Here is a 16,475-nt window from a genome sequence, read left to right as displayed (position 1 = left end):
TGAAGTCTTGTGTCTGCAGTCGACTATGTGAATTTTCTGCAGAATCCTGCTGGGTGCTAATAAAAACTTTGATGGCTCTACAGGACCTGACAAAACGACAGACACTTACTTGTCAGACAGTAGCTTTTTGTTCTCCTCCTTATAGAACACTAGTTTGTTCCATAAATCCTTGCTGTCCTCCTGAAGTTGTGTTCTATGTTTTAACCTGAAACATGGAGAGAGAAAAAAAAAATAAACAAACTAACAAATAAGCTCAAATTTAATTACCATCAAAACACATCAGGAATGAAATAAAAATTATGCTCCAAAAACTCTTGGACTATGTCCATAAAATTGTTATTATAGGGGCTTGTTATTACATGATGCACATATATTACCAAACCCAACTCTTAAAGTTAACCCATTATTTTGATTTATTTCCGTAAAAGAAATTGAATAATGTTAAGGCATGTTTGTATTTATTAGCAGAAATGTATACAATATACTGCAAACATTTCCATACAAAAACTCTACTACTATATAGCCTTAAGAGCCACTGTCACAGTCATACCATTCATTTTTGCTGATTTTCTGATAACTTTGCACTGACCAACATCCAACTTCAACGTTGCTCTCTGGAGAGGCGTTCAGTCTTTTCGCTTGCAAATTCCACCATGTAAATAGTAACCCGCCATGGTGCAAGTGCAACTGACTTTTAAAGGGAATGGGAAATTACACTCTGATTGGTATATTGCACACTATGCCCAAAATACACCCTTTACACATTCAGGGTTTCTGCAGGTTTCACAAAGTCAAATTTAAGACTTTTTAAGACATTCTTTAAGACCATTATGAATGAAATTTAAGACCTATATCACAAAAAAAGGAAATGCAGAGTCTCAAAATTATTCGCAAAGTAATTTAATTTATTCAAACTGAACATTCGTCGAAAATCAGCACGAACGGTCCGTGATTTTGGAAATTAGTTCTGTTTCTGTTTTTATAAAAATTTCCTATTCCAAACCTCCGCTTTTAGTGTTGGCTCTGATCCAAAAGCAAAATCCAAATCAGCAAAATCTGATCCCAAATTCAGATTTTTTTAAACCAAGTATCGCTAAACTTCCACTTCCCCGTACCCTAATAAAATCCGTTTTATGTCTGTCTGTGGTATCTGAGATAGACGCCAATAACACAAAACCTCAAAACTGATTGGCTCATAATACAGCGAATTATATTTGAACGAGCAAAATCAAGAACTACAAAAAAAAAAAAAAAAAAAAAAAAAAAACATTCCAAAGCGCTGCGGGAACATTTCAATGAGATTTACATTACAAAATTAAGATTAACATAACAAAATCAAGATTTTACATAACAAAATTAAGACACGTTTAAAATGATGTAAGACCTAGAACACAATACTTCAGCAAATTTAAAACTTTTTAAAGCCTAAAATTGTGATTTTGAAATTTCAGATTTTTTTTTTTTGACTTTTTAAGACCCCACAGAAACCCTGTCATTAAGAGAATAGGGGCAACCCTTTTAAACCATGCTCCAGGGAAGCCGACCAGTTTTCCCGTCGTTAAACTAGCAAAAGTGGATTCGGATTCTTTAGACCATGTGTTTATATCATTAAAATAGGGCCCATTGACTTGTTGGTTTATACATTTAAATCAGATGACTTCCCATTAATTCAATAGAATGTGTTATGACATCATGAGCAATACAGTTCTTATGTTATAGATCAGTGGATATTTAGAATATATGCAATATGACTATTCAGAACTAAAGTCACATTGTAAAAAAAAAAAATATATATATATATATTCAAAATTATTTTTGCTGACAAAAAAATAAAAAATAAACATGAATTAATTATCTTTTCATTATTATTATTGTTTTGTTTATTTATTTTTTTTATTAGATTTGGGTCATATTTAGCTGCAGTGTGAATGTAGCTTTGAAATCCAGACAAATCGTTAATTCAAAATGAAAACTATCAAGTTTCATTCCTTTCATTGATACCGTAATAAAACAAAGGAACAACAAACGGTCTCTCTCAGTTTGCACACTACCTTTAAGTCAATATTGCACAAGCAGAACATCTCTCTACAACACAAATACTATTTAAACCCTATTCCACAGACACTTTCTTCCCATCACGTCCTTGAACCTACTGTATGGCAGAGTGCCTTTGGGTTCTGTGGGAGCAGCCCTACATCATGTGAAAACATTCACCCTGAGAAGCCACTCCTCAGCTAACAGCTTAACAAGCAGCAGCCCGGAGATCTTCCGTCTTAATCCATTGTGAAATTCAGTATTAAAAGCTGTGAATGGCCTCCTGAAGGACATACTCATGAAATAGACCTTAGAGAAAGACATCTTCATTCCCCTCAAGCCTCCTTCAGCTCTATCTCGCTTCATTATACAGCGACCGAGTAAACTGCAAGAACTTTTCCGAAAAGGCAGCAGCTAATTTCTTTGATTCAGCGAATCTGTTTATGAGTGCAACTTTGATCAGCATGCGGATGTTTTAATAAGTTTTAATTTTATTTACGCATCCCAAAGCACCCGGTCTGATTTACAATCTTGAAAATCCCTTCTGGAGAAAGAGAGGGTATGTTTTTATGTTTTGCTAATAGTGATAGCGCTAATCGTGAGTGACGTTGTGGGTTACACAGGGCTGCTGCATTCTAATGAGATGTTAGTCTACAGCCAAGCGCCGAGACTCCTGCTGGGGCCGGCTCTCGCTTGTACTAATACATGTGTAATAAAGGCTAACTCCTACAATATATTTGGATTGATGCACACCTGACCATCAGAAATGGTTCTTCGGCCAGAAGATGTGGTAAAAGATGTTCTACTGCTTTTGAGGCGTTCGGCTAATTTGCATAACTGTTCAAAACAAGTTTGTTCAGCAGGTACCCTGCTTACTCAACTCCCTGAGGAGTGAATGGCACAACAGCTCTGTACGGAATATGAACATTCCTGTAACAAGACTTGAAAGCTTAATAAAACAAGAGCTCTTTGGAAAAGTGAGTGTTCCTCCCCCTTCTCAAAACTAAGAAGAAGGAGATTATCAGAGACTCTTTCTCTTTTGTGCCTCCATTACAATCTAACACACACACACACACACAGTTGAGGTGGGTAAATTCACACTCCTTTCACACGGGATCACGTTGCACTGCTGTTTTCTTTAATTAACCCAAAGAGAGCACAGCTGACAAGGTCAACACTTGCATCCCATGTGGATACTCAACATACACTTCTATTATATATGTTTAAAAAGCTTGTGAAAATAAAAAGGCAGAAAATGTTAAGGGGGTTGGGGAAATTGTCATGACATTTTGCTGCTTCTAGGGCTTTAGGTTAAAACCAAAGACTCAAAGGAGGGAATCAAAACCTTTTCTTTCAATCTTTACCGCCGCTTTTTTCTTCCTCTCTATTTTTCCGATATATACAATCACCTTGGCCTTTTCAGGATGAAGTACTTCTGCACCCCTCTTGCTTTGAGCCAAAGCCTGTGCTGCATTTCACAGAGATTAGAGCAAGAGTGGGAGACAATTTTTAAAGTCAATTAAATTATTTATTTTCTTTTTTTTGTGTTTGTACAAACTGAGACAACTCTCATTTTATCTTTAAGCTACAATATATATATATATATATATATATATATATATATATATATATATATATATATATATATATTAGGGGTGTGACGAGATCTCGTGCCATGATATATATGAAGAGTTCAGATGCAAAAGCCTCTAAAAGCCATTTGAAATTTTCTTCTTTAATGATGATTTCTATCAAACTTGTATATTTAAGTTCAGTAATTTCACTTAAATGGCAATGATAATTACCTATTAATTGTTATTTAAGTGAAATTACTGAACTGAACTTAACAAGTTTGATAAAAATCATCATTAAAGAAGAAAATTTCAAATGGCATTTAGAGGCTTTTGCATCTGAACTCTTCATATATATATATATATATATAAAACATTATAAACAAATGTAAAAGTCTGCTCTGCTCATCCAGCACGAGTTGAAGAAGTGGTTCGGTAGCTATCAGTGCAGCACGAGCACAGTTCACTGTTCACGTGACGATGGTGGAAGATTCAAGTCAAGTCAAATATATTTATATAGCGTTTTTCACAATACAGATTGTATCAAAGCTGCTTCACAATATCAATCAAGACAACTTAACAGTGTTTGTTTATTCATGGAAAAAAAAAGACAATCAAAGATTCATTGCGCAACATAGACTAAACGTCTGATAAATGTCTTAATATGTAGAATGCACGCTCAGCGCCGCTACTCCCTACACATAGAGTTTGCGCGATCACATATTTGAAAGTAAAACACAAGCTCACTGATGTGCTTTGCGCACAAATTAGGCTTCATAGTCTATCTCCCAATACCCATCTCTGGACTGTTAATTTCCGGCTATGGTCTCTGTTTGCACTTCGAATATTGAGCGAGGACTGTAATGTCTTACGCCGCCTTCACACTGGCAGTTGAAATCAGCTCCGATGCGGCTGCGAAATGACCGGAAGTCATTCATTTCCTATGGAGATTCGCAGGCCGCATGCGAATGGTTCCGAAACGGGTCCGACCGAGTGCGGTGCGAAGAAAATCGTGTCCGTTGGTCATCCGGATGCGTTCAAAAATTTGAACTCTTGCGAAAAGCTACGGACGGTTCCTATCCGACAATTCCAGCGGAAGTTGACCGTTGCTATGGTACTGATAAACAAACCTGAATTATTAACTTTTAATAAAATAAATACTGATTTTATAACGATAAGTTGTGATGTCATTTTTTATTTTCATGACTTTCTAACGTTTATAAGGGCAGTTAATACAATTAAATGAAGGTAGACATTGAACTATTGACCACTATATCACATTTTTAGCCGACCGACCTGACATGTCAACGTCCTGAGCAACTTTCCTCACGCAGCTTAACCCTAATCAGAGAGATCATACAGAACTGACAGAATCAAACTTTAATCTCTCCGCCATTTTTGTTCTACCCGCGTCCGACGCTTTTCACTGTGTAGTACGACGTCCGTTGGGAACGTATTGCGTATTACGGAGCTGATTTCAACTGCCAGTGTGAAGGCGGCGATAAGGACAACAGACAGGGGAAACTCTGTTTCTGAACTTATAATCGGAACACAAGAAAAACAACATAGAGACAAACACACCAGCCTCGTTCGGCTTTCGCTCTAGCCGAATTTTTCAGAACTCACCGCATTAACCCTATAAGTTCCAGTGCAAAACAAAACAGCAATTTCAAAACAATTATAAAGAGTCTGTGTGCTAATTTTGGTTGCACTTGCACTTATTGTTTGCACGTCAGACTTCAAGGAGTTCAGTTAGGAGGTCACACACAGCCTCAATCAGAAGTTCTGAAAGCTCTTGTACTGTAAGGTCGCCAGTCAATAAAAACATTTTACAGTGCTTGTATATTGTTTTCTTTCAATGCATTTGATAATTCATACTCATAAAGTAGACATGAAATGATATGCATTAGTGCATTATTAGCTAAAAGACTGCAACATGCACATGCATACTATTTTTCCAGTCATGAATTTTGTCATTGAGGATTTCTGAAAAAAGTGCAAACAATCTCATCTCGTCTCGTTCTCGTGAACCCAATCTCATGTCTCTTCTCATCTCGTGAGATAAGAGTCTCTTCACACCCCTAATATATATATATATATATTAGGGATGCACCGAAATGAAAATTCTTGGCCGAAACCGAAAACCGAAAAAGAGGAAACCAAGGCCGAAAACCGAAAACCGAAACACCGAAAGAATTATTAGTATCATTGCATTTATGGCTATGACTGTGTACAAACTTTACTAAAATCAAGGCATTGCAATTGCATATTAATATCACATTTTCAAAGAATAAATCAATTACAAATTATGCAAATATTTATTTAGCACAATGCACAGTATAAAATAAAATTCAAACTAAAATGTTTAACTTGACCCCACTCATGTATACACTAAATAATAATCTACTGGCCTGCAGAAAGGTTTTAAAATGAAACGTTCTCTCAAAAACAAAGCCGAGCGCAAACTTCTCATCAAACCAGCACCCAGTTTGCATGTCTAAATTAGTTACATTTTAAAAATGTGGCATACAATAGCATAAAAAGCCTTTTTAAATGAACAATGGTCCATGTTTAATACAAATGTACATGAAACTTAATGAAACATGTTTAGTGAATGTATTTAAATATTTAAGAGAGCATTAATTTAGTTCTATACATACATAGTTCCCAATCCCATATACATATTTTTTGTAATGTCACAAGTAAAAATCTCAGGGTTTACTGGATTTTACATGATTATTTTTGTATTGGTGGTGGAATAGCCTTCAAATAAGCATTGCCATGCGTTTATCTTTCTTCTTCTCACTGATTCCTGAAGGACAGTTACTTGAGTCGTCCCCTGTCGTTTCAAGGAATAGTAAAACGGAGAGCGCGTCAAGTATAAACGCCTCGACTGTTTGGAGCGGTGCGCGCGCTGTCTGTGGAGACTCGACTCCACAGACAGCGCGCGCACCGCTCTTGACCCGCTCGCAACCGGAATCGTCGTCATGGTGGCGCGCGTTGTTTAGAGCAGATATAGGTGGATAAACAAGGCTTCCGTCTCCTCGCGGGTTCAGATACACTGAAATACGTCCGCACCGCAGAAATGTTGCTTCAGACAAGCACGTGAAGGTCGCGGTTTCTGTTTGCGTCATCACAACATTTCGGCCGTATTGTTTCGGTGATAAAAGTCTTTCGGCCGAAAACCGAAAATGCACTTTTGGGCCATTTTCGGCCGAAAATTTTCGGCGGCCGAATATTCGGTGCATCCCTAATATATATATATATATATTACAAGGACACATTTCTCAAAACTTTTTCACACAGTTCTTCTTACAAACTTTCAGCTTGGCACAACAATAAATTTCATACACAAAACACAATAAAACTACCAAAAGATTTCATACATGTCTCAAATCAAGCCATCTCTTGTAAAACACTAGCAAAAGTTGTCACCCAACAGACACACTTTGTCACTCATAAAACAATGACCTACAGTAGATACTCAACTACAATACCTATTACCGCTACGGCAAATCAACCGTGAAAAAAATAAACCAATCGCAAATGACCGCCAGGTTACGCAAAGGGACGTTTTTGAAACGTAAGTGGGGCTAATGTCAATTATCAGTAAGGATGAAATACTACAACTCTGGTAATTTCCAAATAATGAAAAATAAAAAAAGAGCTATTGACATTTGCTGTACAATAATGAAACAAACTAAGATTTGGTGCAGTTGAAACTGCATGTTAAAGTAATCGCTTTATTATTAATTAAAGAAAGACAATTTGGTTAATGTTATTTAAACGAACAATCATACAATTAATAGTATGAATAGTATACATGTAGTATACATATAGACTTATAGACATCTCTGTTCATAGGCTATCTGTTAATAAAAAAAAACAGCCAAAAAAAAGGTCTTGTTAAAAAAAAAAAAAAAAAAAAAAAGAATGAGACTGAATGAATGTGATGCGATCTGGGAAAACCCGTCGGATGTTGCGCTGGCACGTTTTTAGTAAGGTCTAAATATAGATTGAATGTTTTTTTTTTTTTTTTTGTCAAAATTGTTTTTTTTTTTAATTATTATTCTATAACATCTTGTTTATCATCTCTGAATATATCTTCACTATCTTAAAATTCACTAGTTTAGAGCAGAAAAACAGCCATTTATAACGGCCAGCTGAAAAGACTGTTTCTCTTTACGAACACGAGCGGTGGAGCGGAGGGGTGAAAAACAATATCTCCCGTTTATCTATCCTTCTCAACACTACAAAGACAATTCACCTATCAAAATAAACCACATAACAGAATAAAGTCCAGTCCTGGGTGAACTACAACAGCACACACATTTTTATTTATTTATTTTTATCCAGCATTATCGTGTGGTGTGATGCGGGGCACAAGAGAACAACAGAGTTTGAAGCTGCTTGCTTAAAAGACCTTGCTCGCCTCTCAATAGTCCAATTTCAAAACGGTTTTCACAGGATAAATTTTGAGTTTGTAAGCTTTCGAATGATCTAATCAACTAAAATATGTGCTATGAAAAAAAGGCAATAGAAAAAGAATGACAGTCGCCCCGCTAACACGTGACAGTTAATTAAACTTTTTGTCTCAAAATTCAATTTCTGAAAATCATAGCAATGAGCCAACTTCAGATAACCACAACTTTTGTTACAGAAAAACAATAAAAGAAATTTAAAACAGTAAAAAGAAAAGTCAGTAAAAAGAAATTAGGTGCAATTACGGTAAACTATTAAAGAATGAGACGATTGAAGAGCGCTTCTCTAGTGTGAGAGCACACTGACTGCTTCTCAGTGAGAAAAGTTTTGGTCGAGTGGTAATTTAGATGACACGGGTTCAAATCCCGAATAAACATGGTATTTATAAAATAAAATTACCATGCATTTCCATTTTACACTAAGGAACAAATCTTATCCATCAGACTGACTGAATTTACATTTGTATAATAATTCCAATCGTAAATTCAAAAGCAGTTCTGTAAAAAAAGGGGGGGGGGGGAACTTGAAACATGGGGTTTCATAGGCTACAAAAGGAGTTACAAAAAAAAAAAAAAAAAAAAAAAAAAAAACAAGGTTGTAACCTTAGGAAAGTGTGATTTGCCAGTGGGGGATTTTCCCTCTCCAGAGAAATCAATGCCATAGCCTAATTCACAAATAGACCATATTATATATATATATATATATATATATATATATATATATACACACACACACACACACACACACTCACTCACCTAAAGGATTATTAGGAACGCCTGTTCAATTTTTCATTAACGCAATTATCTAATCAACTAGTCACATGGCAGTTGCTTCAATGCATTCAGGGGTGTGGTCCTGGTCAAGACAATCTCCTGAACTCCAAACTGAATGTCAGAATGGGAAAGAAAGGTGATTTAAGCAATTTTAAATGTGGCATGGTTGTTGGTGCCAGACGGGCTGGTCTGAGTATTTCACAATCTGCTCAGTTACTGGGATTTTCACTCACAACCATTTCTAGGGTTTACAAAGAATGGTGTGAAAAGGGAAAAACATCCAGTATGCGGCCGTCCTGTGGGCGAAAATGCCTTGTTGATCCTAGAGGTCAGAGGAGAATGGGCCGACTGATTCAAGCTGATAGAAGAGTAACTTTGGCTGAAATAGGGCTGGGCGATATATCGAGTTTGTACGATGTATCGTTATATTTTTTGAAACGATATGGAATGAGGCAATACCGTTTATATCGATACAGTAGTTTGATAAGAGCACATCTGAAAAATAGCGGAGGTTGCAGTGTGAGCTGCTGCAGTGAAAGTAGCTAGGCTACGTAGTACAATTTGTCCTAAACATGACACAAGCTTATATTAATTGCGTCAAAATCACTTTGATATAGTTTACAAGTTTAAGGCAGCTTGCCGCCCTGTCAAATGCTCTGACAGACACTGTTGCTGACTGACAAGATACTTGCGCTGTTTAATGCGTTTGAGATGTGGTGCTTTCCTCAGTGCTCAACTTACATTTCACAGGTATATTCTCCATCTGTAAATGTTAGAAAGTAAAGCAAATATGTCCATTTCACAACAAATATGTCCATGTCAGAAGAGGACGAGTTTCTGCAAGTGAATCTCCGCTAAAATTCATGCTTCCTTGAACGAGCGCCGGCGCGCGCATGCGCGTGAATAGTACTACGTAGTACGCAATAATTCTGACTAAAATAAACATATTGCTAAAATATTTGTTGTTGGAGAAAATAAATGTGCCATATGTGGAATTTTAAATCTAAAAGTATATATTTTTAATGAAAGTGAAAGTAATTATAATGGGGTAATCAAATGCAGGCTAATATAATAGTTTGTGCTTTTGTTTTTATTTTCATTTTTAGTTTAGCCTTTAGTCAATATAAAAACAAAAGCTTTTTGCACATAATATATTGCATAGCCTATATTATATTTGTTTCCATATCCTTCAATATCAACATTGTTTGTAGGATATCATTGGGCCGAATGTGAATATATATATATATATATATATATATATATATATATATATATATATATATATATATATATATGTATATATATATATATTTTTTTAAATATAAAGATTTTCTTTATCTAAATAGAAAACGTAGAAAGTACCGAGATATATATCGTATATCGCCATTTGACCAAAAAATATCGAGATATGATTTTTTGGCCATATCGCCCAGCCCTAGGCTGAAATATCACTCATTACAACCGAGGTATGCAGCAAAGCATTTCTGAAGCCACAACACACACAACCTTGAGGCGGATGGGCTACAACAGCAGAAGACCCCACCTGGTACCACTCATCTCCACTCCAAATAGGAAAAAGAGGCTACAATTTGCAAGAGCTCACCAAAATTGGACAGTTGAAGACTGGAAAAATGTTGCCTGAATTTGGCGTAAACAGAATGAGAACATGGATCCATCATGCCTTTTTACCACTGTGCAGGCTGGTGGTGGTGGTGTAATGGTGTGGGGGATGTTTTCTTGGCACACTTTAGGCCCAATAGTGCCAATTGGGCATCGTTTAAATGCCACAGCCTACCTGAGCATTGTTTCTTTGGACCATGTCCATCCCTTTATGGCCACCATGTATCCATCCTCTGATGGCTACTTCCAGCAGGATAATGCACCATGTTGTAGAGAATCGAGGCGAATCAAACACAACTTAATCAAATTAATCTCTCATGGGATTAATTCACATGGCTTCAACACTCCAAGTTCTGGAGCCCACATTCCAGAGTCACGGAACGACTCCATGCTGTCTGCAGATAAGGATCTTTTATTGCCCCACAGGCCCAAGAGATGGGCACTAAACAGGACGAACGTGTCAATATGTTAATGTTTTACTAAGACAAATCTGCTCCAAAATGGTGGAACGAGAGGCACACAACAAAGACCCCTTTGATCCCCTGACAGAGATGCTCCACAGAACACCTCTCCTCGTCCCCTACGAGTTGAACTCTCAGTAACCTTGCGGTTGAGATCGGAGATCTCACGCATAAAATCATATAAACTCACCACAGAACAATTCTGGGACGCATAATCAAACCTCACAATTCTTATGGCTTCCTGCAATTCATGTGTTGTGTTTGTTAATGCTTAGATCGCATATTAATCATGTAATTGTTGTTAACTATTAACTCTTGTAATTGCTATACAACCATTAGAAGTGTGAACGCTTCGTTTACTCTTAAACAAACCGTATTCTTGTAATTCAAAAGATGGCTTGATTGAAATCTGCGTAAAAGGTTTTGTTTTATGATTATAATAATCATAAGGTTTAAACTAAGGTCTTTTGTCTCTCTGCTAAGTGCTGGAGACCAGCTCACAGACCATGCATAAATTATGATAAGCAAGAAGTAGATCCACCTCCTAAAGTCATGCCATTACCTCATAGGCCAAAAGTTTCTAGGAGGGTGGACTAGAGTTTAAGTTAAAGATCCGAACAAAGGACCTCATGTTCAGATTTTTGTTCCGTTCAATGTTCCGTGCCTGTTAGATTTTTGTTCGTGTTTGTAACTGTTAAGTTCGTGCCTCTCTCTAAAACCAGCAAGAGAGTGTTCTGTTCGTGCTTATCTCTGAAACAAAGAATATGTCCGCATGCTTCTACATCGACTAGACCAAATTCGACCAGCAGACGAATAACCCATCAAGATCAGGGTTACAATTCAGCTCAGTCAAGCCATCCGACTCGCCTTACTTTCATTTCTTTCCTTTATTTCCTTTTTCGTAAAAGTCTCGTTTCAAAGTTAAGTTTGCAACGCGCTTCGAATTGGAAAAGACTCTCATTCGCTTGCTAATCACACGTGACCAGCGGCGAAACTTCCATCCCTGCACTTCAAAGACAACAAACCACGCAACGGACCCGGCCGGGAAACCCCCCTTCGACGCGACGCAGACAAAGGGAATTCCCTCAGCCACTACAAAGCGCAAGTACTCCAGGCTCTAACTGAACTGGTGCTTTAATGTTAATTGAATAACCTCTCTAAGAAATGAAGGTTCAAATTAATGCTTGGTGGTCCCTTCCGGTCATGTCTTACGTGCATATAGAAAGTTGAAACTTTCTCGCACTCTTTCCAACTCACTCTTTCCCTTTCGCGACTGTATGAATGTGTGTGTGTGTGTGTGCGTGATTATGTTTAGACCTTAGTTGTGTTTAGAATAGCTAATAAAGTCTTCCATATATTTGAAAAGATAAATTTTCTTGTGTCGTGTTTGCACATTTAATGTCCTGTACTGTTCGATCTAAAGTTACCTTGCTAAGACATAGTGTTTCACTATAGATTTGGTTATAATTACGGCCCGTTCAAATGAATTCTAAGCGAGTCATTTGCTCGGTTCAGTGATTCGGTTCCATAGATTCATTGCAAATCAATGAATCATTTCCCTTTGAGCTAAATTGGCCTTCGGCCCCCTTAAATACATTTTATGTATATTATTAAATGTTGCACAAAGCTCGAACCATTTCAAATTGGTTTCTTGAACATGACAATGAGTTCATTGTACTAAAATGGCCCCCACAGTCACCAGATCTCAACCCAATAGAGCATCTTTGGGATGTGGTGGAACGGGAGCTTTGTGCCCTGGATGCGCATCCCACAAATCTCCATCAACTGCATGATGCTTTCCTATCAATATGGGCCAACATTTCTAAAGTATGCTTTCAGCACCTTGTTGAATAAATGCCACATAGAATTAAGGCAGTTCTGAAGGGGGTCAAACATAGTATATTATATTATATTTATTTATTGCATTCCCTATAGCCTATATAGAGTTTTTAAAAACATGGTTGTAAGAAAGGTGCGCTTTCCTTCTGGTCTAAACATCCCTGCCAGGGAACTACACTAACCTTTTCCACTGGTGGCACTTGCGCTACTAACTTTTTCAGTTACTGGCGCAAAACATGATTTGGTCACACAAATTATTTATAGTAAGCCGCACTCTGGATAGTAATAAATAATAATGAAACTGTACTGCATTAGGGGTGGAACATTACAGAAGTCACGGTTGGGTCGGGTTCATACCTTGGTTCAGACATTCAGACGGTTCGGTACGATTTCGGTACAATGGAGTGAAAAGCAAAACAACTTAAATTTTTGTTTAAGTTTTATTAACAAAGGCATAGAACCAGTTTATTTGTAGTGCACTGACAATAGTTTTATATAATTAGTTTATTAATTAAATTAATAAAAAGACAAAATGACCTTGATATATGTTTGGTAATTGTACTTGAATGAATGTAAAATTAATTTGCAATATTTCAGATCAATATATTTGTTTTCCTTAATTATAACTAACCCTAACTTTATTCTCATCTGAATTATAAATACATGATTTCCGTATAAAATAATTACCATTAAAACACATTTGATTTTCTTTTTTAATCAATGTAGAATCATACGCAGGACTGTTGGAAAGCTGTGATGACAATAAAATGATAGCTTATAAATATATCTCTGGTTGTTTCTGTTCCACAACATTTTGTATGTCATGTTTGGGGTGTGGGATGAAGAGAGGGATATTTTCAGTAATTATTTAATAAAACATTTAATTTATCTACCTTTGGTGTAAGGAAGAGACACGGTGTCTTACATCTCTGCGTCTTTTTCCTGCCGCCATGCAGGCTCAGATGGTAGCCTATATGATTATGATTAGCATGCCTATTATAAAGACACAAACCTTTTACTATCATGTCATTTGAATAATATGCGCGCGATAGAGAGAGAGAGCAAGACAGCGCTTGTGTTGTGTGAAGACGTGATAGTGCGCGCGCGGCCAGGGCGAGCGGTCTCTCTCTCTCTCTCAGCTCGTTTGCGCCCTGTCAAACGCATCCGTCATTCTACTCTACAACACTCACCGCGATCAAAAATGGCTTTGGCGGACGATCCGACAGGTTTTAGAAGATTAAATACAACCCGAAAGAAACTAAAAAAAACAGACCCGTCAAAATAGTCAGTGATACATTTGGACCCATTAAAAATTAGGGTCGCAATGGGATTTAAAAAGGTCGCATATGCGACCATTTTGGTCGCAGTGTAGTTCCCTGCCTGCTTCTGCTGAATTATTTTTTATCTATTTTTCCCATAGCAGCTAAAAGAACTTAATAGGCTACTCCGTAATTTTTTGGTCATATAGATAAAAGTAGAGTAGCCTACTGTACATCGTTCAAAACTGTAAACCTTGATTAATATTGTGATCTATCGTCTCTGTCTCCAGGAGCTGTGTCACAAAATTGAACCGAAAGCCACTTGCCTCAATTCAGTCATGATAAGAAATTGGCCATGTCTAAAGCTTTAAATTTTGAATATTTAATAAATGTTATCTAATTATGTAATCCATCTGAAACCAAGAGGTACAGAGGATCTACTCCAACATATTTAGCTATCATGTGAGCGCTTCCCAATGAGCAAAGGACAAGGCAAGGGTGAAAATCTCACTCTAATGAAATGTAGGCTAAATCGCCCGAATTAAAATGTAAAACCAGATCAAATATAGCCTGGATGCCAGCGCGAACCCCACCAACAACATTTTTTGGTTGAGAAGTTCGGTCTGGACTCGATCCATTGAGGAGTAATTATGATCAGACAAGAAACGTTCGGGCCAATCAAATTGCCAGGGCGGGCTTTATACGATGATGGACAGGTGATCTGCAAGGACGTAATCATCACGTTATCAAAGAGCACTTAACTGCTAGATGACTGCAGCTAGAGAATTGAGATGTATAGATTCCGCTGTCGCGTCTGTTGTGAAATAAATCGACGGCGCATTAATTTTAATAGACAAACAGAGAACTGTAATCAATGCATTTGTCGATCGGAAAGATATTTTTGCTGTCCTTCCTCACATGATTCGGCAAAAGTGTAACTTATCAGCTGGCTCTGACGGTCGCTAGGACATAATGAAAAGCCTGTGGTCGTTGTGGTTTCTCCTTTGGTCGCACTCATGGAGGAGTAAGTAAAAGAAGCAACACTAGTTATTTAGCTTTATAAAATAAGTAAAGATAGGCTACGTTCTGTAGTTGACAACTGTATGCAAAGTATCTGACTTACTGCGTTGCTCTGATTGGTTGTAGGTTTACTGACTATCCAATTGAGTGCAGAGTTGTTGTTTTTTCCTGGTTCGGTTAAGACACGCCTCATAATCAAAGCCCTATACGGAGGAGTTTCAGACTCATATTCTGACTAGAATATGAGTATATGACGAAGTCAGGCTAGATCAAATAATTAATTTATCGAAATTAATTGCGATATTGTTTCAAGTTCATAATTATTCTATAAATGTTATTTAGTTTAACAGCAGCACCATGTAGCCCTGTGGTTTGAGATTTACTTGAAAAAAAACTTAATTCACAAATCTTGTGCACCCTGGTTGTAAGGATCCCAAGATCCCTGTGGAATTTAATATTGAGTTGAACATTTTGTTCATGACAACAAATGATCATGCGTTTGAAACTGTCTTTCGTTTTTCTTGGAAAAAAGCTGGCTAAAACCGAAGTAGCGTTTTCTTTCTTCAATTATTGAAATAATGAAATATTTAGTAATAAACTTTTATGACAGAAATATCACTAAATGTAGCTTAAATTATTTAAGTCCTTCATTATCAACACTTAGTGGCTATTACCCTTAGTAATAGCCTAATGCTAGAATAGCCATTTAAGTGTGAATCTCAGAGAGATCATGTGACGGGTTTGGAGGGACAGTTCAGGCCCTGTCCACACGGACAGGCCCTGTTTAGCTATATATGGAAAAAAAAATTGTCGTATTGGCATTTCGTCCCAAAATAATATTCAACGATCGATGCGAATTATTTTATTATTACGACTATTCAAAAAACGCACCCCCGTAATGTTCCACTCCGACATTACACTTCACTGTAGGTTATTGTAGACCTTCATGTTGTAGCCATTAAAGAAATGTATTTAGTTTAATAGTTGTTTACATGTATTATTTTTTTATTTAATCTTTGCTGATTATGAAAAGTGAACCGCATGCATGAGTATAATAAGACGCGCAATATATCGGGGACCTAATTTTAACCATATCAAGTTTTATTTTGTATAAAGCCTTTCCTTAAAGCGAATTTCGTTTTGTATAAATTGTATCTTAATTTTAATCAATGTTTCATCAACCAGTTGCCTTGATTTAATAAATAAGAAGCAAATATAGGCTATAGATGACAATATAATCAGGACATGGACGTGCCGACGTGCTCGTCTCATAAATTAACCGAAACTCAGAAATATATAGAAAGCTTGAAATGTCTACTTTTAAACAACATCGAAACAACAATTCAAAACGAAAAGAAACAGGTAACTCTCTCTTATAGCCTAATCCGTATGGAGTGCATTAGCCTAGGCTACTCC

The 16,475-nt window shown here is 36.9% G+C and overlaps 1 protein-coding gene across 3 annotated transcripts in view; it reads right to left on the bottom strand.

Annotated features, from left to right (window-relative positions):
• cntln (centlein, centrosomal protein) overlaps positions 1 to 16,475 on the bottom strand; it is a 183,158-nt gene that overhangs the window by 77,333 nt on the left and 89,350 nt on the right. For all 3 annotated transcript variants that reach the window (XM_039694577.2, XM_039694574.2, XM_039694584.2), the window contains one exon: positions 110 to 205. In XM_039694577.2, coding sequence (XP_039550511.2) covers positions 110 to 205 — 96 coding nt within the window. The remainder of the gene's footprint in view (positions 1 to 109; positions 206 to 16,475) is intronic.

Source organism: Pimephales promelas, chromosome 6 (genome assembly GCF_988280905.1).
Source record: "Pimephales promelas chromosome 6, fPimPro1.hap1.1, whole genome shotgun sequence".
Taxonomy (NCBI): domain Eukaryota; kingdom Metazoa; phylum Chordata; class Actinopteri; order Cypriniformes; family Leuciscidae; genus Pimephales; species Pimephales promelas.
Note: the sequence above shows the minus strand (reverse complement) of the source record. Positions and strands in the feature narration are given on the sequence as shown.